We start from the raw sequence: 23,745 nt of genomic DNA, 5'->3' as shown, positions 1-23,745 counted from the left end.
TCCGATTACTTTTTCTCATATGCAAACACATAGAAAGTTTTGATAAGCAACCTCTTATTAACATCTCGTGTGTGAACGAAGGGATAAAACTCTCGAAGAATACTTCAAAGAGTCCATGTTGCCATCTGAGGCACAGTGTACTTAGTTATCAACAATTTGAAAATAAATAATGATCCGTCAACTGCATATTAATTTAAGCGAATAAAGTAGATGGATTTTATTATTTTAGAGATATGCAAGCATGCGGATGCTTAGCAATAGTCTCTATTTTTATTTCATTAAGAAATGTATCGCATGTCTTTTGACACATAAGTTTATGAAAAATTTAGTTATGATTCATCATGGCTAGCGATGTAAATATTTTTACACGAGTAAAAATATATGATACGAGTCAAATGTAAGAAATCTGTTAGTTCAAAACATTCGCATTATTAGAGAATAAATATATAGCAAAAATTAAAATTGTACATAATATTTACAATATCTAAAAAAAGAGCTAAAACATCGTAAAATATATAAAATAAATCTATTTATACGAATGTCATACATATTCCTCAGATATGGAGATAGAACTACTTAATAAAAGTGACGAATAAAAAATAAAAAAAAACAAAAGATCTTTAAAGAAAAAAACTAGTCTATAATTTTGAAATAGAGAATTTCAATAATAAAGTATCTCTATCAATATAAATTGTCTCGAATCAAAGATATGCGTAACATTTCTAATTATAAATTGAAAATATAATTATGTTTTATACATATTAAAATCTATAAAGAGAGAAGTCGCACGCGCAAATTTTATTTATAAGAATGATGGTGGTATCAATTGACCTCGTTAGAAGTTCCACTTCTGATAGTTTTGACGCTTTCTTTCTTCGGACAAAAAGCCTGAGTATCAGTGGAAGGTAATTTTTTTTTCAAGAAGATTATATTTTGCTAATGCCTATAATGCTAAAACATGTACAGCATTGATTCCGTATTTCTCCTTTAAAGCAGAGATACTATTGCTGTTTCTTGGATATTGATATCCGATGATTCCCCTTTAATAATGTTCAATGTGGTTTTATACTAGTCTTCTATATAGCTTTCGTATTTAAAAAGTTCTTAATATTACAATTATATTACGGTGCAAAAGAATTGTTACATCTGTTATAGCTGAAAACAAAATAACTACAAAATCAAGGCTCAAAAATTGCTGTGTCACTCGCTTTAATATATTTTTCTTATATAAAAAGAAATTTTTTAATCATTTCCTTTTTAAGCTTCGAATTTTTTACTTTATTCAATACAAAATTTGGAAAACAATGAGACCAACTTTTTGCAAATATTCTGCAAATCTTATGCATCAACTTAATATTTTTCACATATTTTTCAATAATTTAAGTTTTTAATAACAAAAGTTCAGGTGCTGGTAATTTTCATGCAAGTGCGTAGAAAGCCATGTAATTAATTCAGACTTGTAATTAAATTTAAAAGCCTGCTTCTGTATTGTCCCATCTGCATTATGCTAAATAAAAGTAACGTAATTAATTCGTCTTATAATACCATCATTGGAATAAACTTCTTGGGAAACATTGTAGATAATTTGTTCCTAGTAGCATACGAAATTTTCTACAGAAGCGTAAGATTATTGAATGAAGTATATTTTTAGAAATGCACGAACATTGTCGAATCATTATCGTGCGTTCCATTTATTTCATTTGTTCGTTTATTGTATAATATAAAACTTCGCGATATTAAAAGGGCAATTTCGGATATTTGCACGTCCCTCATGCATCTCTTTGTCGGATTTTTTTCGTGAAGTATGTATAAAAACAATGTTTATGATGTGAATGTAATTATGCAATGGGGTCGTATGCCAATGAGTTCTTGAGCAAACAATTATACGTTAAAAGTTAAAATATATCTTCCTGTTTCATGAATTTTATTTTATCTATTCGACACGATTTTACGTTCATTTATAATCCGTGACTGTATCCCAAGCTCTGTTACATTGAAAGACGTTCAAATAGAATAAAATTTCTTTCAGAAAGATTCAGTTCTAAATTGATGAAAAACTGCTAAAAGGAGTACTGTGGATTTAGGATCTGTACCTTCAAACAATCATTTTGTGTGTTCTTGAAAATTCGTAAAGAAAAAGTTAATCGTTAAAAAGAAAATCAATTATACGCCTGAGCACACCGTTTGTGCTATGAACACTCATGCGTTAATAATGAATTGTGCAGAACGAGGTAAATGCGGGCGCGAATGACGTTAACACTCGCAGAGTGCTGCGCCGTGATTAAACATCTCCATGTACATCGTCGAGAGCAGTACGATTAGTATCCCCGTCGGTGCTATAATTAATTCCCGTAATCGATCTTGGCGCGACGAAAACTAATCGCTGTGTGTGTCGACACACGGTTTCACGTATGCTTGTCTCGGAGCGTGGAATTCGTAATTATAACAGGCTGATGAGAGCGCGGTGAGATCAAGCCTTCTTATGCGAATCGCGATGCGACAACGGTGCAGTAGTACCCTGATACGATAATGTGATTTGCAATTAGTGTTTCACCGCGATTCTAGATCCCGAACGAGATCTGGCAGGCTCCTGAAGCGCGCGTACTCGAAATTATGCCGTCGACCGTGTCGATGATGCTGGCCCGGCCCGATCGTCGCGAAGTACGAAATTCTCCCTCGTGCCAGCGAGGGTGTAACATCATACCGCGGATGTAGGTATACAGACGACGGATATTGTGCCCGGAACTGTTGAAGCAGAGTCGGGTACCGCCGGCTTGCCGCCACGCTGTACTAACTGGCGTCGTCCGGAGATCCGTAATCCTCCGTTTGCGTGGCGGCATCTTTACCTGAAAATTGCCATAGATAATTAATCAGTAATTAACTGGATATGTGTGGTGAGAAGTGATAAGGAAAATAACTTGACTCGCAAATATAGGAAAAAATGAATTTTTTTTATTAAAGAGTAATAAATTATTATAATTAAAATAAAAGTGATGAGAGGAGATAATATCTAACAACATGCTATGATATCTAACAATAAAGCCATAAAAAGAAATAATAGCTGAAAAATTAAAAAGATATATTGTTTTTCTTTTACATAATATAATAATTTTTCTAATAAATTTTTAAAAATATTTTTAAAAATATATATAAAAATAATTAATTATCCTATGTTGTAATATTTTTTTATATTCAATAGTAAACATTTTGTAATTGATATTCCGGGAAAATTTACTTAAATGTGAAAGAATTGAAAAATAAAATAGATTTACTGTTTCTATTTTTTATTTTTGCAAACTTTATTCGCATAAATTTTTTAAGGTAACTTTATAGCGAAAGAATTATTGATGCATATGCACATATTTTTGTTAATGGAAAATTATTTGAAAATTGATCAAAGAGTCTATCATTAAATTTTAATATGATGGGAACGGATCTCATATAATATAGAATAACGTGGATAGAACCAATAATGAATTATATAACAAAAGCATATATTTATGCGGCGCACCTCACGTGGATGCTGCATCGTCATGTGTCATGTGTCCGGTCTCCCAAGGGAGCGGCGGTGGCGTATTCGCTAATGATAACGAGGAACAACGCGCCATTGAGCATTGTTCCATTGAGCAACGCTCCAAACCTGAAAAGAAAAATCCACGGACTGTGGAAAAAATTTTTCATATTACGTTACATTAACGATCACACGTATAACTATATTAATTATTTTCACACAGCGTGAAATTTCGTTCATATTGTTTTATATTTTATCTATATTTAACAATAGATTTGAATCAAGTATGTATCTATGAACTAATTTGCTTTTATATTTGGCCTTTGTATATTTTGTTTTGATTGACCGCTAATTAAATATCGCAAAATATTCCTCAGTGCAATTTTGTGATATTTTTGCGATATTCCACAAACAAATTCCAGTATAAAATTTTGTTAAGAGTATATCGTTTTTCTCCGTATATCTTTATGCTGATTAAAAAATAAAGTTAAAAACGGTTTACATAATACTATTCTCTTTCTCTCTTTCTACGCAGTTGAAAAAAATCGAATTGAAAATCGATCTTGCGATATATACAAAATGCAGTACCGTGATAAAGATTTAATTAAATAAACTATAAATAAATAATTAAATAATTAAATAATTAAATAAAACATTTTCTATCTTTAATTTTATTTTAAAATTTTAATATAAGTTTTTGGCTATAAAATTCTTGGCATTCCTGATCTTTTAGCCGGTTTATTTTCAATTTTAAACAATCAAAAGTGTGCGTGTATATGTATACATATATATATTTAATATATGTATATTTGTATGTATATACATATACATATAAAAGAGAATATCCAGAAACTTTACTTAATTGTAGTAAAAATTAAACGATGTCAAAAAACAATTTATAATTTATATGTTTCGCAATATGTATACATATATGGAAATGTGAAAAATGTTATAGCGTAATATCAATAGCAGTAATCGTAAGTCCGATACATGCTTTTTCAAGCATATAATTACGATATATTCGCATTAAATTTCCGTGTGGGTGTGTGATGACATTATTACTAGTGATTGCATTAAATTTCCGTTTATGGATGTCACATAGAGCACGAGAATGCAGTTAATGTTGATAATGGATGCCGTCAAAAGGCTGATTTCCCTTGGTTTAATTAGTGCAAAACACTGATTACGTTAATCCCTTCGCTGTCGGTGTCAAATCAGTGTAGAAGCAAACGCGGCTTGGATTCTATGCTATATAATTATATAATTAACACGAAGATGGAAATTTATACAAGGTTGAGATATATATTCCTTTTTAATTTAGACTATATTTTTTTGTTTAAAAAAATCATATATGTATGTGTAAGAATAAAATGTGAATTTATTTTTAAATTTTGGCTGCGCAAAAGCGTCTCTGAACTCCAATATATGTTTCTGCTGTCCTGTAAATACTGACTCTGTTGAGCTCGTTCTGCATATCAATATATGCGAAATTTAACGTGGAGAAATGTTCCCGATTGACTGACTTCGCTTTTAATGCGATATGACATCCGTTTAGCATACCTGATAGGTCGACACCGGCGATGCTGCAAACATCCAAGCCACCGGTGCTGGTCGCGCAGCAATGTTGCTTCGTTCCTAATGGCTTAGATCTGCACAGAATCTGCATATTAAAAAGAAAATTAAAATTGTTCAAAGTATCAATCATAACAGTCACGTTGCATCGATGTTAGAAGAATGCCTGTCAGTTTGCAAACGATAAATCAATCGTTTTTAAGTAGGATCAAATTTTATAAACTTTATTGATTACCTGTGCCATGAAGTCAAGATTATTTCCCGTGAGAACGAGGTAATAAATAATCACATTATCGCGAAGCCTTCCTGGTATAATCGAATACATTACCCCAATATATTCATACACTCGCTTACCATATAAATGTAAAGTAGTTCTAATTGTGATGTATATCGCTATGCTTTCGTAAACTTTATGCGCCATGTGATGCTCCGAAACAGAATACTTGTAATGCAACGTCGGTCCTCAAGGAATACAATTTGTCAGATATACATTTGTCTGTTCAGACAGTTGTTATGAAGAGTATGTTGTACCTTCAATTGAAATAATATATCATTCATTTAGCTAATGATTGTCAAACAGTAAAATACACTATTATAAAAGTTCTATTAAATATTTTATTTAATTATATTTTACTCAATTTGTTATGGAATATAACATCTTTTTTTCGTAAATTTTGCTTGTATTATAACTTCTACACGCAAAAGTGTTTTTATAGGTAACAATAAAATTCATAATAATCGTTGACAAACATTTTTGACATTTTGACATTTTATTATGTCTGATTGGCGTTAATTGATTACATATTTATAGGCATTTATGTAATTATTTATTCATCAAATACGATTTTATTCCAATATTCTAAATACAACATAAGAAATTTCATGACATTCGCAATTCGTTTTAGAGTACGTTCTCACGTGAAATCGCCTTATATAAATTTCATGGGCAATATCTAAGCCAGTAAAAACCAAGATTCAAGCGCAATATCCGGCATATGATCCCCAGGGTACTTACCCTGTTAAGAGGGTATTCGTATTTATGCAAACTGATTCCCATAAGCCAGTTGATCTATCGCTTTACCAAAACGTTAACACATACATAATATTGCAATCTGCTATCATAAAATTTAGTAATGTGTAAATGAGAGCAAACTTTGAGTTCTTCACACAAATCTATAATTTATCTTATATATTTTTTGATATAGTCATTTGTACATTTTCGTTATTATAACGATAGTTTCTTCGGAGTTTAAATTTTGTTTTTCTTAACTCGAAAATTTTGAGACGCGGAATATTATTTTTTATAATTTTCTAAACATTTTAAGCTCATTTCTAACAACATTTAATGAACTGTATTAAAAAAATATATAACATGCAAAAAATTAATTAGAAAGTTCAAATACAAGTTTAATCGCCACCTCGCAATTCCAATAATCCGCCAAATCGGTTTCCATTTTTCACAAAAACAGCAGGCAAATTTCTACTCCATGTGATATACCAGTAGTGGCAGCGTTTATCTCGTACAGAGTCAAACTCGTTTATCGGCTATCAATCGAATGGTGGCGCGAGCCAGTTGTAAAGGAATACCAAAAGCTCTGTACGCGTTCACTTTGCTCGCATGTAGCTTCACATCCGGCAGACATAGGAGAGAGGATGCCGCGATGCACTTCACGCTACGATTAAAGATTTATTGCACGCCGACGAGCTTTTCGGAATTCATGGCCTGTAAAGTCGAAGCGCCAAGATCTATGTGGCCGGACCGAGTTACGCGACGTACGGCCTTTTCTTCTCGTTCCTGCTGAATCCGAAAAGAGAATTCAGCGAAGAATAAGGGATAGCCGAGACCGCGCGCGATCCTGGATCCGTCGCGGAAAACATCGGGCGCGTTGCGTAACGCGTTTTGCACGGGATAAATCTTGTTTCCTCGACAGGTACCGTCGCTTTCCACTTTCCACCGTGTTTTCCGATGGGGCGAGAGGAATCATGTTAAGTCGTTCGTCTTCATTCGTTTGCCGGTGACGAGAATCGCTATCCTCTTCGAGAAATTTACTGATTCCGTAACAACCCCGAGCGCACGATTGATTTTGCGAAATAAAGGGAGTGGAGCGTAAAATCGGAAGAGAGAGAGAGAGGACGCGCAACCGTGATGTAACGAAAAGATAAAACGAACGAAGGAAAAGGAAATGGTAAACAAAAGGAAATACCGCGTCCGCCTTGCGAATCTGTCGAGCTTTTCTAATCGTATAAATTTCCTGTTTCTCGCACAGTATAGAATATCGCTTTGTTTGATATTTTTTTATTGCACATTGATATATATTCGAATTTTCAATTGAATTATAAAATACAAAATAAGAAAGGAAATTCTACATTTTTCATAATATATAACTTTTAATAACGATCCTCGACGGAGATAACTAGATATTTTGTTGTGCGAAAAAGGTTTGAATTGTAATTACTTTAACAAAAGGTTGATCTTTTGTTGCATCAAAACAAAAAGAAAAAAATTGTTTCTCATTTGCCAAGTGCATCGGACATCGGACTGGCCTTTAATGGATGTTTGAAAACAAGCGCCTGCTGGTAACGAGATTTACGCGAACGTTCACACGTATAAAAGAGTGTTCGCTGAAACTATAATAGTTCAGCTATCCCGAAAAACCAGACAAGCTGATTTTTTGGGACAAGCACAAAAAAGAAGGAACCAAATCGATTCGACTAGTCTGAAATGTATTAAATCAGAAGTATAAAATTTATTTTTTTTCTTCTGTATATTAAAAAATAAACTTTGATTTCAAAACTCAATTTAATTTAAAACTCTTTGCCTCAAAATAAAATTAGACAGTTATGTTAACTTATTTTCTTATTGAGATTTTTGTATGTTCATTTAAATGTATTTTCACTCGTCATTAAATAAATTAAAATAATACATTAATAATACATTAATAATACATTAATAATAAATATACTATGGTAGTACCATATAAATAATTACTGATTCAAAATGTATGTGTAAGCGTTTATGCTTACCTTAGTGTAAAGAAGCTCCCGCGAAATTCGGCGGAAATGATTGTTGAGCAGCCAGTAGAGGAAAGGATTCCAAAAGCTGTTGGAGAGAGCCAACCACGTGGCCAAGAAGTCGAGAAACGGCGGCGGCTTGCTTCCGGTGCAGGCTACAACGACTTCCTGAATTGTCCACGGTGTGACCATGACGATAAAACCTAAACTCATTGCAGCCATTGTTCGCGAGGCCGAAGTCGACAATCGTCTTTCGTGGGCGACAAGCTGAAATATGTAAGACGTCTCCTTCGTAATGTTTACTTCGTTTAGATGGAAGTCTAGATCTAGATACAGCTTTCCTCTCGATAAACCCGCTTATACGATAAAGGAGAGAATAAGCAAGCAACTGTTCTTGTTTTTGTAATTGAATACTCAGGCAATACAAATGTCTATAGCAAAAGCAAAGAAGCGTCTAAAATGTGTTGCGAGATTCCGAGACGTTCTTTAGATATCTTCGAGATCCTGTTTACAGTTTGTATTGCGTGAAAATAGAAAACGTCTTTTATCTTTAGAGCAGACGCAATAACATTTAACATAATAAATATATAAATTTTAATTTATGTTATGACACATACAGTGATAATTTAAATTTTGCCATAGAATATCAAAGTTGAATGTTGAATGAGTTACAACGAAGAAATCTATTTTTAATGAGATAGCAACGTTTTATTTTTCATTAAAAATTCTTCTCAGACGATGGAACTCATCTTCTTAATAACTCTTTCGACTGATAAATTTTAAAATAGAAAGTTGAGTTAACTTTGGCTTGATTAGCGTCGACTTCTAGACTTTGATGCTTATATTTAATTACAATGATTATATCGTGAGTAAAATTTGAATGAAAGATTAAAAGACTATTTTCTCTTCATATTAAACTGATCGTCACAGAAAATGGGAAAATAAAACTTTTTCAAATTTTACTTTCTAACATAAAAATGTTAGGAAGTTTAATGTCGTTACTGCCTTGCAAATAACTTTATTAAAGTTCAAAGTCCATTCCATAAATAAGTTTTAAGTATGCGTCTTTTACGGTCACTGTGCGTCGATGTCCTAAATCTATAATTTGCCCTTCGATATTCGCCGATGCAATTGTTCGGAAAAGTAATGACCGCACATTATCCATATTTTCTTAAAAGCTGACACGAGCCTTGAGAACTTTCGCGGAATTTCTCAGATTGCAAGAAAAGTTAAATCAAGTAATAACATTTATTCAATAACACTTTGTGTTAATTATTATAGTACCGTTCTGATGCGAGGTGAAAGTATTGATTATTGATTCATTTATTTTTTTTTTTTATTTGTAATGAGATAAAATAACACTTTTAGAGAGGGAAAAGTTAAAGATATTGAGAAATAAAAGCGACAATTACAATTGAAAAATATATTGCAATAAGGAGACGAAATTGTCCGACGGAAGAAAGGTGTCATCTTTTTTCGCCGGACGCTATGAATACGTCACATCACAATCTGGAGTTATAATCTCGAAGGCAGACGTAATGTCAGAAAAGATCCGGAATGGCTCTTAATGTGGAAAAGGCTGCCATCGCGTCTCGAGCTTGACTCGTCTTTTAGGCCGGCTTGACACGGTTACGAAAGTCGCTAAGCACTAAGCTCGTCAGCATCAAAGTTTCTCGTCGTGTGGCAGTAAAGAGATTACGAATCTGCTCGTTTAGCTGGATCCGTCCATTTCCACTTCCTTTCTCTGCTTCTCTCTTACCTTCTTCCTCTCGCTAAGTTCTCTTTCTCATCACCTACTGTACGGCACCATGTATTGGTTCTTCTCACAAGTCTCGAGATTATGACGTTAATTACAAATACAAGTGATAGGCCTTAAGAGCCGAACGCGGATGTTGATGCGTATTCCAACGAAATTTAATTTTTCGTTGGAATTAAATTAATTGTGCACAGGGCACGAATTTTACTACTTGGTATACTGCCAAGTCTTGCACAATTAATTTAATTCCAGCGAAAAATTAAATTTCGTTGGAATACGCATCAACATCCGCGTTCGGCTCTTAAGGCCTATCACTTATATTTATATTTAATACGGAAGAGCCTTAATAGTAATTCTTATTGTTTATGACGTTAATGTTTGAACAAGTATGACTCAGATCGGTGAGTCTTCCATAAATGTCCGATAAAACCGATCAGTATACAGTGGAAATATGCTTTTATACTAATCGAGTACAATCTTGTGACTTCTGTTATATATTCATTCGTTTAAAAATTATATAAGTAATATTGGACATATAAATTACACACACATACACACATACGTTTTAAAATATTATATAGAATATGCAGATTATTTTTGTTTATTATATAGAAATATTATAAGAATTGTAATATTCTAAGTGGCTGGAAGAACTTATTCATTAACAGTATGCTGTATAGATAGGTTGAATGGATTAAAATAGAAGATCGCAGAATATACAGGATCTCGGAAAAAAGGGGATGAAGAAGACAAGAATCCAGACGAAAATACCGGTTCGAGCTATTAGCATATCATACTGGTGGCGGAAAGGCAAAGCGCGAGATAAACTATTCGATCGAAGTATTAGCATTCCGATTCGATTTATCGTCCCAACTTTAGCAAGCAGGAAATCCTGGTGCTCTCTTTAAAGTATCTCGCCTATGTATTGCACTGAGATTATTCTTGCCGAGCTTATAGTTTGTTAAACTTTTACTGTATATAATCTTTGTATCGTTATAACGAAGTAGGATTTTTTCTCAATGATACAAGAATTCCTTCGAAATATCAAAGTTTGGATATCGAAGAATATTTTTGAATACAAAGAATATCGTTTAGTATTGCGTAATGCATAGATTTCAAAAATGTATCTTACTGGAAATTTTATTTTAGGTATACTTAAGCGAGTTATTTCATCTACTTCCGACAGACACACACATGATTACGAAACAACCTACATTTCAAAGACCTTGATACTAATATCACATAGCGTATTTCGTGTCAAGCATTTTTTATTCCATCGTCGTAAAGCTATTTTATCGATGATCTGTATTTTGATGTTGTGATTTTAAATTTACGAGTTTCCGGAGACATTGAGATTATCTATTGTCGTTGCATAACAGTTCCGGAAGAAAATGGGATGTTTTGAATTTCATAGAAAGGGGATAATCTATCGAAGAAAAAGAATTGACGATACTTATTCCAACATAATTTATAAGATTATCGAAAATTATTATACATACAACAATTTTTCAAAGTGACGCAGATACGTGAATTATATAAGAGTGATATAATAACAGGATATTAGAGCATATGTTTGATAATTTTTTTTTTTTTTCAAATTAATGTGCTGTAAAGTATAAAATATATTAATTTATGTTTCGCGAAAATAAAAATATATTTTAATTCTTTTCTTATATAGAGAGAAATAAAAGGTGTTACATATTTTTATTATATATATAATAAAAATATGTGTGTGTGTATGTGTGTGTGTGTCAGTTTGCAAATTGTCCTAAGTGCATAAAAAGTAAATATAAATAAATATATGTAAGAGTGATTAAGATTTGCAGCTCTAGAGATGAATAATTATAAAGTAAGTAAGCTTTTAACACGGTTCATGATTTCACGAATAATCATATTATTACAGGAGATGGCAAAGCATAACATGGAGCGTAAAATTTACATATCTCTCCATGTGCCATTCGCAGAATGTGTGCATTTACAACAATGCGAACATTGTTTCTGTCGTAATTATGCAAGGTGTTACACGTTTTCGGAACAATCCACATGATATGCGGATGCACATTATAGAAATTATCTATGAAAGTGATTACATATATGAAAATGTTTATCCAATTACCTAAAGTTCATTCTGTAAAAATTATTTTTAAATATATGCATTATACAAATGCATTACGCATACATATATAGCAGAGGCTAAAAATGTAATAAATTGAAAAAATACATTACTTAACAAAAATGCACCCGTCAATCCATTTTAACACAAACATTACTTATTAAAATTTTTACACATTATAGAAATTATCTATGAAAGTGATTACATATATGAAAATGTTTATCCAATTACCTAAACTTCATTCTGTAAAAATTATTTTTAAATATATGCATTATACAAATGCATTACGCATACATATATAGCAGAGGCTAAAAATGTAATAAATTGAAAAAATACATTACTTAACAAAAATGCACCCGTCAATCCATTTTAACACAAACATTACTTATTAAAATTTTTTGAATAAAATATATATGTGTAAAAACAGCTTTAATTAGTTGATTAGGTCGATATCACATACTTGCAAACTTTACAATTGTAATCTAATTATTGAATGTATTATTTAATTACATATAGTTGGTGCATTACATAGGATGTTCGGGCGTTACATCGAGAATGGTCCGCGGAAATAATTACGATCGATAATTAAATTCACGTTAATGATGATCATATGTTTAATGAGAGTAACATTCAATCTCCTCTCGAATGGGAATCTTTTCATAACAGGTTATATCATTAGTACATGAGCGTTTAATCTTGCATAATTCAGCAGTAGCAAACAGCTTATGATTGCACACATTGATTTCTTTCTATAACTTTTCATTTTTTCTTTCTTTTCTATTGTTTGTTTCTATCGCGTTTTCGTTCTTTTCTATTTCATCCTGGAATATTTTCTGATTTCAGAAAAAAGCGTTTCCATTTATATTCTCCGCAAATTTTAGGATAAATATATTCGTGCCGGCGAGAGACTTATGAGATACTTTCGCGTAAATTGCGCTTAAATTACAAGTAAACGACGAGGATCGTGTGAAGAGTAGGTAGAACTAATAAAGGACTCCGGCGCTTGTTCTTTTTTTTTTCTTGCTCCATTGTGATGGAAGTAAGCCAGCAGCTCATATGTGTCCGCTCTTATCGCACCACTAGAGTCTAGGTGGTTACGTGTGAACTCTCATTGTCGAGAGTTTCCTATCTTTCTTTTTCCTTTCTTCTCTCTCTCTCTTTCTTTCCCTCTCTCTTTTACTGAATATGCGCGAGGAAAAATAAATAAAGTCTCATAAACGCCGCTCTGAAAGACATCATAGCTGTTGGTTACGGCGCATGTCATATCTCGGAAAAGGAATTTTAAGTGGAAAATGCTTTCCTACCGCGAATACGGGAACCGGCATCTCTGACACAAGGAGGATTATAACATCTCCCACAGGTGTAATCTTCTTACAAAAATCTATCTTTTTTCGCGCTGAAAAAATATGTAACTTACGTAAAAGAGACTTTCGGTATTTTCCATTTGTCAGCAAAATTAGAAATTTTTCATATTGTCGTTGAAAATGCCCTGCTAGAAACATTTTATATACTTGTCAGTGATTCCTTAAATAAAATGATTAATACCTATAGCTTATATATGCATGATTTAAATTAATAGTTTTAATGGATCTTGAAAACAACTTCAAGTTAAGTTTTGAGAGCGCATTTTGACATAATATCTATTTGTAGGTAGATTCTCCCCCAATGGAAATCTTTTAAGTGATTCTTTTATCTATTACATGGGATAAAATAATTACGTATACTTTGAATATATGTATCGTATGTTTATTCACAAATATTGGAAAGTGCAAAAAATGTGATTAAAGAAAATTGTTAATGGAAAAAAGTTATTTCAAATATCTTTGTTTTACCAATGATTAATTAAAAAAAAACGTTTTAATTGATGATGAATTAAAAGACTTAAAAACAATAATTATTCATTAATTTCAACATTTTTTATATTTTTCTTTTTAGAAAATAAGTTCTCTAGCTATTCTGACTTTGGAATATGATAGCGTTTGTATAGAATTATGAATTATATAGAATATACCTTATAAGATATATTATGAAAACGCATGGAAGTGAAACGGATAAAAGGTATTGACAAAAATGAAGCGTTAATGAACAGAGTCAAGAAAGAGTAAATGAGGAGAAAGAGCTGACAGGAATCATCTTCGGGATAATCCTTGATGCGGAAATCCGCGAATTCAATATGAAGTCTCGAACTTATTTGATTTCTCATATAATTCGTTCCACCTCGTTATTCCGCGATAAGTAGAAGCAGCATGAGGTGAAAAACGAGCAAAATAGGATGAAGAAATTGAAGGTGGCTTTAGAATCTTTTGGCTGCTCGGTGACCGTATGATATCTCTGCGAATTTCAAATGACCTGTTAGATTCGACACATCGTGACCTGGATATTATCCAACGTCGCATTTTAATTTAAAATTTAATTTTTCGTATACTTTTTCGTTTAAATCGAAAATCTCAATTACTCATAATCGTTATTAAACTTTTAATTGTACTTAAACATTAAATTTTTTGCTCCATGAACAAATTTTTCTCATATATAAATCATATTAAAATTATATTGATTAGAATTAGAAGTTCTCCAGAATCTCTGAATAAATGAGTATTGTTATTTATTTTAGTATTACAAAATAAAAAAATTCTTTTTTTAGTTTATCATTGCGGATATGGTCGTATTATTTTATACGATACAGTAATCCACAAGTCTACGTTTTTATTAGAACAAAGTGGCCATTGAAACCATATATCGAACCCTTCTTTTGATATACGATCTGTAACTTTGCACTCAACCATAGTGCTCCGCGATGATTCAATTGAAGTAAATGATTGCTACTCCTGCTATAATGTTTAAAAGAGTTCTAAGAAAAATTTATAAAGCAACAGTAATTTTATATGACAAATATAAAATATATATCTCAACATTGCTCAATCAAAAATTTATTAAAAACCGTGAATTATAATACTTACAGATTATAAGACAAATGAGATCTTTTTTTTTTTTTTTTTGAGAAATTTTTGTTTTCTGTATTTTCCGAAAATCTTATTTGAAGAAAAGTATCGGAGCAATGCATTAACAAGACATAGATTAGTTTATTTTCTTAGCAATAGAGTTTTTATTTGGTTTTTAGTCTACAACTTATTATCAAAATTTTATTCTTCCATCGTCGTACATCTCAAATAAATCAGTAGCGGTTTGAGAGAAATTGAAGAATATCCAATTACTTCTAAGAATCTCGCGTATAAGAAAATTGTAACAGCGCAAAGCTACCAGAGAATGTAATCGCCGCACGAATAAGAATAATGCGAAATATCTGGTGAATACCAGATACTCAATAATTTCGTTATAATATGCTAAGTGAGATATAATTTTGTCATTTCAGAGAAAGAGAGAAAGAAAGAAAGAGAGAGAGAGAGAGAGAGAGAGAGAGAGAGAAAGAGAAATAATCTTGATTTTTTAAATTTAGGATATTTATAATTTAAAATGTTAAAAAAATCCACGAGACGTTAATTTCTAGAAATGAATTTACTTAAACAATACGACGGGATTATTATAATGTAATTGATAGAGTTAGCATATTGATTTGACATGAATTTATCTAGGATTATTTCTTGACAAATTTAAATACAATGACTTTCATTTTTTGCTCCTTTCGAATAAAAGGGAGTTCTTTCTTTTCTTTTGTGTAGGATTTCTCATACATCGGCGGAGGATACCTTTAGAAGGCATTATCGCATCCATTGACCTATATAAGGGTCACAGACCATAAAAAAAGAAGACAGAATGATATAGGCACGAATAGCAAGTTACTTATAAATAAGTTGGCCCCAACTTCCATTAACGATAGCGTCCATTGGCGACGAAAGTTTTTTTCTGAGAAACGTAAAGCGAGCTGCTATTTTTTTTTTTTTTTATATGCAAGCATCTTCATCGATTGATCGACGAGATGCAGAAAACAAGTTATGTGAAATAAAGCGGCGCGACCTGTCTATGCGGCGGTGTAAAGTGCTTGATTCTAAAAGTTTGAAAACCGCTAAAAAGTTGTTGTCATAAGAGAAGTGGGTCGCAATGACATACCGCGCAAAATAAAAAAGAACGGGTACGAGACGAGTATCTATTTCATCTTAATGAAGATTTATTCGTTGGTGGTATAAAAAAGCACTCGAGTTTACTCTTCTAAAATTATACAAAACAGATTACGCTTTTATTAAATTTTAATATAGATTTTTATGAAAATTTTTTACTTTATGTGTATTAGAACATATTTTTATTTCAAATTTAAAATCTTAAATAAATATATCTATTTGATTAATTAATGAAATGTTTATTTACGCGTTTACAAATCAAACACTTTATTATATTAATAAAATCATTGTAAGAAAAAGAAGATAATTAATTATATTAACTGCAAAAGAAGAAAAAATAGTGTATGCAGATACATCTAGAACAAAATTTAAATTTTAATATCTGGTTCGTGTTTGTCGGCTTTACATAAATATGTACTTGCCAATAAAAATATCGCTAACTTTGCTATTTTAAATAAAAGCAGCGAATTTTTTTCAAAATTATTTCAATGTAGCAATGACAACAAAATTTAGGAATATTACGAAAAACAGGAGAGAGTATGTTTGATATACAATATATGTGTGTTGTGTGAAAGACATATCTAATATTTCTTCTTTTAAACTTCTTTCTGCCTTTATAATACGTATTTCCAGCACATGCAGTACGAGATACAATAGACACGACCTACGTTTACCTAAATTTAACTAAAAATCGAATAAATCACATAAATCCAATTAGTTTTTGAAGTATTTGTTAACAATTGTAATAATTTGTTCAAAAGGCACAAACACATCTATTCTGACTCGCAAGCGTTATTCCGGAGCATATTCGAAATAATTGATGTGGCTGATTCATTATTATCGTAAACTCGATTAAAGTCGATGGACGTTGACCATGACATAAAGAATGAACGAACGTTTATGGGAAGTGATTCCCCGACCGTTCGAGACATCGTCTCGTTGGGGGGTTTCTCTCACCTCCGTCTTTGTTCTGTAATTCTCCGTGCTGCCTTCGCGTCGTGCACTTAACCCATTTTGTCTCGAGATCCTGCCTACTCGGAAAATACGAGCCGGTGACGGGAACCGGGGAGGGAGCTTAACGATCCGCGGACTCTCGACCGATTATGGACCGTTTTGCGATGGAGTGCGGAAGCGGACACACACTTTAATGCGCATTATAATGCGCTCGCGGAGAATCGGGGCGGATAAGGCGCTGCGATCTTTCTCCCTCGTGGTTTTCCTTCTCGAATGCACTCTGAGTCCTGGACCGCACCGTGTGCTCAAATCGTACCGTTTCGTTATAATGACGTGTTGCTAATGCGCCATTATCTCGCGCGCGCGAGAGGAATCGCCCTAGGACGCGCGACAAAAATCTCTTGGCATAGCAGAAATAGCGCGCGACGCAATCGCTACGAAGGCCGTCACTTGAACTGGGTTAATGATCGCGACAAGATGATTTATAATGATTAAGCCGTCGCGTATTCGCCGTTCGTGGTACTCGAGGGTTGATTTTTCAGTGCTTTGGGGCATAGTAGATTAGGCGAAGCAGTAATTTTTAATATCGATTTTTTTTTAGCTCGCGTTAAAGTGTTAAAATTTCTCTAAAGACATGACATAAATTGCGCGAATATGACGTTCATAGGATGACTCAGCACTGCCGCCGCTTTTCATTCTAAACGATAGCTCGTTTGATGAATTTAAAATCGATTTTTCATAAAACGGATTTCCAGGAAATTGTCATTTGTCGCGACGCTTCAATATCCGGATAAAATTTTATTATCGTAACGTAATAACAATGATATAAAATTTTAATTGAAGAGAAAAATTAATTGTTTATTATATGCGCTACACGTTTGTATCCCTTTAAAATTCGGAAGCTTTTAAAGTGTATTATATTCAGTTAAATCATGCACATTGATTCTTAAAGAGAGAATTTTATCATTGAATGCACCGTTTGCCAGAAAGGAAATGGCACAACTCTTCTGACTGACTTAATCGACGCACCTTTAATTTTCTTGATTTACTCAGGTCTTAAACGCTCGACTTCATGGGAGAGCTCTAGAGAATCGGCGAGACGACTTACGGCGTCGAAACTAGAATTTAGACATAGACAGAAGGATTATTGAACTTGAAGTTAGTTTAGTGGAGATTTCGAGTGATTCTTATAGTTGTGAAATTAGAATCACCTTAATATGGAACTTTTGAAAAATATTACCTTCTATTTCTCTCGATGACTTTTAAGGAGATTTTTAATTGCGAAAATATATTACAATAGCACGTGTACGAAATATTAGTTTATTAATGAAATATAAAAATATATTCACTTATTTAAAATTTATTTTTTTTGCAAAGTTTTAGAATATGTGAATAATAAAATTTTTATTCTTTAATTTTTACATAAAAAATATATAATTAATTAGAGTAATAATGTATTAGAGGATATTGTCCCGCGATACGTGGTGAGAGTTTCTTTAATCCTTCTTTAGTGCGATTATCGTCTCGCCGATTTTCTCGAGCTCTGTCATGAAGTAAGATCACTTAATACACTACAAATACGAATGACAGAACATAATATGGAAAAAAATAAAATAAGTGCATTCAGTAGGAACAAGGTCGGAACTCTCTGGCCTCGTCGTAGAATGGCTCTGGCTAATGTCAAGATAAATACGATTTCCTGGAAACGGAATGGGGAACGGGGGGCGACGCAAGAAGAAAAATATTGTTTGCCGCGAAAACTGGGGCGCACATCCTGAAGGAGGACGTTGGTAGTGGTTCGATCACGATGGCGGGGGTTGAAGTGGAAGAAGCCAAAAGCTCGGCTCTCATGTCGGAGTAGCTTGCCAAAATTTCCAAGGCGTAAGGTTCGTTTTTAGAGCGGAATTAAGCGGAGGAAGCTTTTAAAATAGGGTTACTTAAATCAGGTCATACAAGGATTCTCTTGCATGACCCGAGAGAAAAGCTCAGCTAAGTCTATAATTTGTGATCCAATTCTCGTATTTTCATCAGTGGACATTATTACGTATTTGCAAACATTTTTAGAGGAAAAGAGCACGCTGTTTTTTCTGTTCTATTAAAGATATATTTTTGCTCGCATACCATTGTTTTTCTACAAATTGAAAGCAAATATGAAAGTAAACTATTTAATAAAAAATTCAAAGGGATTTAGGAAAATATCATCTTATATATGTACGATTCCCTTTAAATTTTGAACTATAATTCTGGCAGAGAGAAATACTCTTTAAAGTATTTTTTTATTTATGCGAAATTGAAAGTAGAAAGTATGAAAAGAGTTTGTTGCTACGACCTTCAAACTTTTATATTCTTAATAGGCATTGAATTCACCCTGTAGTAGCTATATTAAATGCAAATTTAAAGAAGTAAATATGCAAACAGGCCGATCGTTATCACTTTTTTTTATGATACTTCGCCGCGAGGCAATTATTCCCGATATATTCGCGATCATTCGTTTATCGGACACTCTTGAACGCGCAGATTCTCTGAATTTCATTTATTAACGGGAGACCTCGGCAGTCAACGTTCATGTTTGTATTTCATATATTGTCGAGCTTTCGCAACTATTTTGTGAAATTGGTGGATCGACGATCGGGGTCAATGTTGCCGCCGTGATCGCTCAATGTCTGACGCATAGCTTTAGGTCAACGAAGACAACCTCAGGAGCTCGTTATCGTAGATGAATTCAATGCATCGCGGGCGACATCGAGCGATAGCGAATTCAAGCGATGTCGGCTTAGCCGTGTTCGGACCATCCATCTTGCTTCGGACGTTTGTCCTCCCGGTAATGTCTAAGATATCGGTCCAAAGAGGCATCGATGCGGGTTCTATCGACGGAAGTTGCGCGTCTTTCTATAGTTACGACATATATTTACGATCATTTCTCCAACGACTAACAGTTATTGTGGATCGATGGCAATTCATTCAAGTCATTCAAGTCTTTTGATAAGGCATGATACTGGATACGATATAAATTTAATAGATTAGTATGACGAAGTTTATTAATGCTAGAGTCTAGATCTAGTTCTCGCAATACGAGATCAAATTCGAAAAATAAATAGTATATTTCTCCAGGATGCAATATATCTACTATATATTTTAATAATCTTGTAAAAAGATACATGCATATTAAATAATAAGACTATTTTGTAGATGTGTTAGATAATACTTTAAACTCTTTATATAAAAGCTTACTTCTTTAAGTAGAAGAAAATTTTCTTATACAGATGTATCTACAATGATATAAATTAATGATATTTATATTGTTTTTCTTTCTTATAAGATATGCATAAAAATATATAGATATATTTGCAAATAATGATAAAATTTGCTGCGGAAAATGTGCTGGTTGTATAATTGATGTTTTGTGTAGAAGTATGAAATGCATACAAATGATTAATATTCACTGAACAGTTTAAGACTTCTGATATTCATTAGTCGCGTCTATACATTTTACTTAAACAGATTGTATTCCGCCCTTTAGCATATTTTTACACCATCCTTTTGTGATATTCTGATACCGCTTTTAGCGAAGTTTCTATACCTCGAAACGACTATTTAGCGATTTCAATTTAAAAGATATATGCTGGTGGCACGATTAGTCGATTTTTCTTTATGTTAACTGTCGTCGAGTTTGCGAGATGCTTCCCATCTGAACCTTTTACATGCGCGCGTATGTGTGTGTCTATAGATGTGTGTTGTTTCAACAAAATTTAACAGATTTGGAAACTAGTCTACAAGTTGCTCTGCCCTTTCGCGAGAATGCACTGGGAAATCTTTCGTAAACTCTTGCATAAAGTTCTTCGGTATACTTGCTCATAAGCTGTATAATTTCATTGCATAATTCGCTGGAGAATTGCGAATTTTAAGTGAAAAGCGAATTTGCGTGGAAAGTTTTAAACGTGCCTGTTGAAAATATTGTATAATCTTATATTATCTTTCTTTTCAGCCACTAGCAATCAACTTGTTATTGGCAGCATTGATATGAATGCGGATTTAATTCTTGATATTATTCCGCTATGCTTTAATCCACGCGCGCGCGTGTGTGTGTACGTGTGTGTGAATTCCTATCTAGCAACAGTAAAAACATTCGATAAATAAAATAACATCGATATTAAATTCTTTTTAACTGCCAAGTGTAAAAGGCAGCAAACAGATATTTAATTTGTAAAGTGCCAATCGCGCGATGCACGATTGCGTAACAATCTTCATACGTGTCCAATCATTCGTCGATAGCAACATTGTTTCTATTTTATGTTTTACGTGATTGCATTGCATTGTCAATTGCTGCTAAACGGGCTACTCGTCGATATTTCAACTTATTCACAAAGCGAATAAACTTGACTTACCCTTTCTATATGGCCGCTGCTAACAACCTCCGGCGTGTTAACGCAGACTACTCTTTTCAAGCGTAGTTTGTTAACGTGGAAGGCTGAGCCGTAGCAGTACATCAGCACCATCGTCGTCGGAAAATAAAAACAGCAACACGCCAGGATCCTGAAAGAGGAGATACAATAAAGAGCATTTTCTGGCTCAGAAATGCGATAATTAGCGCCTCATTCGTACATGAGCAGATGCATAAAATAGGACAGCAAAGATGATATCACGCGCGCAAATGTAATATAAAATCACATTTGTATAGACATAAACACGAGAAATCTGATGTGATACGTGCGCGAAGTTTATTAGTGCTAGATATCAAAGTGCTCGTATCTGTAATGCGATAGAAACAGTTTCGCGATATCTGTTCCAATTCTACTCTCTCTCACACAGTCTCTCTATCTCTCTTTTTGCTCTCTAATTAATATACTTTGTATAATATAATTAATGTTTAATTTTACAATATATTTTGCTCTTTAATTTATGTGAAAATGCATACAAATTTTTTGTATTTATTTTTCACAACAATATTTAGAAAAAAGCCGTGATAAAAATAGATAACTCTGATAAATAGATAATTTAAGCTAAAATAACACGGCGGGAACAAATTCTAAGCTACCTGCGCGATAAAATTTTTACGATAATTCAAACGATCTTTCATATTTAACATCGCCGCGGCTTAGACGAGAAGGGAACGTTTAGACACGGATATCACTATCTTTCACAGTCGATTGCCTCGGATGCTCTTTCCAAGGCGATCAGTTGCGACGACGCTCTCAATATTAAATTGCAATTGTCCGCAATTGATCACCGGTGTGGCGACCAAACGCGGCAGGCCAAGATCGTGAAACATCACTCTTATCACCGGCGTTCGCACTGGCGATACCTAAGGGACGCTCTAGCGAAGAAGGGATCGCAGGCGAGAAGGCCGGATCCGTTGAAGTAGTAACCGCCTCTTGGGAGCACGAGAACTCCAAAGATCGCCACACTCGCTATCCAGGTGGTCGACATCACTGCCACACAACCCTGCCGCATGTAATACTGTGTCAACATAGACAGAAAAAACGATCACTCTTTCTCACTGATACGCCAAGCACGTTATGGATCTGGTGTGTGCATGTATGTGTGTATATATGTGTACATGTATATATTTATTTGTACGTTTCTCTATCGACCTATATAGAAGTTTGTTTGCGCACATTTTGCATTTCATGGCATAGTATATATCGCGGGTTGTTTATTTAAACGATTATTGTGTGCCGTTTTTATCGAAAATTTCGGAGCGAATATTGCAAATCTGCATACGTTTCGATCAAACGTCTAATGCTGATGTATGTATTAAATAAACAAATACAAACGACAAAATCTATGCTCGCGAGCGTACAAATATATGTATATGCGCAACTTTAAGGTCGATCAAAGCAAAAATGTGTGCAAACAACCTCGTGTTTAAAAAGTATTCTAAATATTAAAGTAAAACGTAAAGTAAAGCAAAGTTCTTCGAATGTATGTTTTAAATTAGATATAGAAATGATTTTAATGTCAAATATTTTCATATTTTATAAGACTATCTTATCAAATTTATTTATTTATTAAATGTAAAAGAAAGAGAATATAAGAGAGAAGAGTAGAAAAATTACAAAGTTATAAAATTATAAATGTTAAATTTTTGCAAGATATTTCTGCTTGAAAAATTCTACTAATATTGAAAGAATTAATTATCGATAATTATTTTAATTATATCGATTTTAAAAATATCGATTTTCTCTATGTTTTTAGACGCATTGCATATTTAACGAACTCACTTTCCACCTGATTAAATCTCTCAGCAAATAAAGAGAGCTCCACGGATCGGTTTTATCGACGGTCCATTTTTACGGCACAAACCCAGTGTGTTAAGTATTATCGAGATTAGGTGAAGCTCGTTCTGATCTCGAAGAACGATCAACGGAATGACACTCGACCCTACTATTCCCTGAGCAGAAAGAATCGATACTTGTTCAAATACAAATATCTTCTATTTTTGTTTGTTGTCATAGATATGAAAAAGAAAAGGAGATCTGTTAACTCAAAAATATTTAAAAAATATTAAAACCTAAAATATTGAAATATTTTATTTTGCACACATAAAATGCATTTACGAGGATATAAAAATTCGAGAAAGGACAAATTTTTATTTCAAGTATTTATTATTTGAATTATATGAATAGTTTAATATTATATTACATACATACTATAAATGCCACTTTAGATTTTATGAGATGCATAAAAGTTATGAGATGCATTCTGAACTGTGAACCAGTGAATTATGAATCTCTGAAAATATCATCGAAGATAT

At 33.0% G+C, this 23,745-nt stretch overlaps 1 protein-coding gene across 2 annotated transcripts in view; it reads right to left on the bottom strand.

Moving 5' to 3' along the window:
* Positions 1 to 1,326: 1,326 nt before the first annotated feature.
* The window catches only part of LOC145944153 (trace amine-associated receptor 9), a 61,332-nt gene continuing 38,913 nt past the window's right edge, over positions 1,327 to 23,745 (bottom strand). The window contains exons 6-11 of one of the 2 annotated variants that reach the window (XM_083052304.1): positions 22,294 to 22,448; positions 21,377 to 21,524; positions 8,108 to 8,362; positions 5,072 to 5,171; positions 3,512 to 3,661; positions 1,327 to 2,846 (exon numbers count right to left, since the gene is read on the bottom strand). In XM_083052304.1, the coding sequence (XP_082908430.1) occupies positions 3,513 to 3,661; positions 5,072 to 5,171; positions 8,108 to 8,362; positions 21,377 to 21,524; positions 22,294 to 22,448 (807 nt within the window). In that variant the 3' untranslated portion in view covers positions 1,327 to 2,846; position 3,512. The remainder of the gene's footprint in view (positions 2,847 to 3,511; positions 3,662 to 5,071; positions 5,172 to 8,107; positions 8,363 to 21,376; positions 21,525 to 22,293; positions 22,449 to 23,745) is intronic. The other variant, XM_083052315.1, reaches the window with a different exon arrangement.

This window comes from Prenolepis imparis, unplaced genomic scaffold (genome assembly GCF_030444845.1).
Source record: "Prenolepis imparis isolate NDT839.2.m4 unplaced genomic scaffold, iyPreImpa1.0 SCAF_1, whole genome shotgun sequence".
Lineage (NCBI taxonomy): Eukaryota > Metazoa > Arthropoda > Insecta > Hymenoptera > Formicidae > Prenolepis > Prenolepis imparis.
The sequence above is the reverse complement of the archived record's forward strand: the minus strand, read 5'-3'. Positions and strand labels throughout refer to the sequence as shown.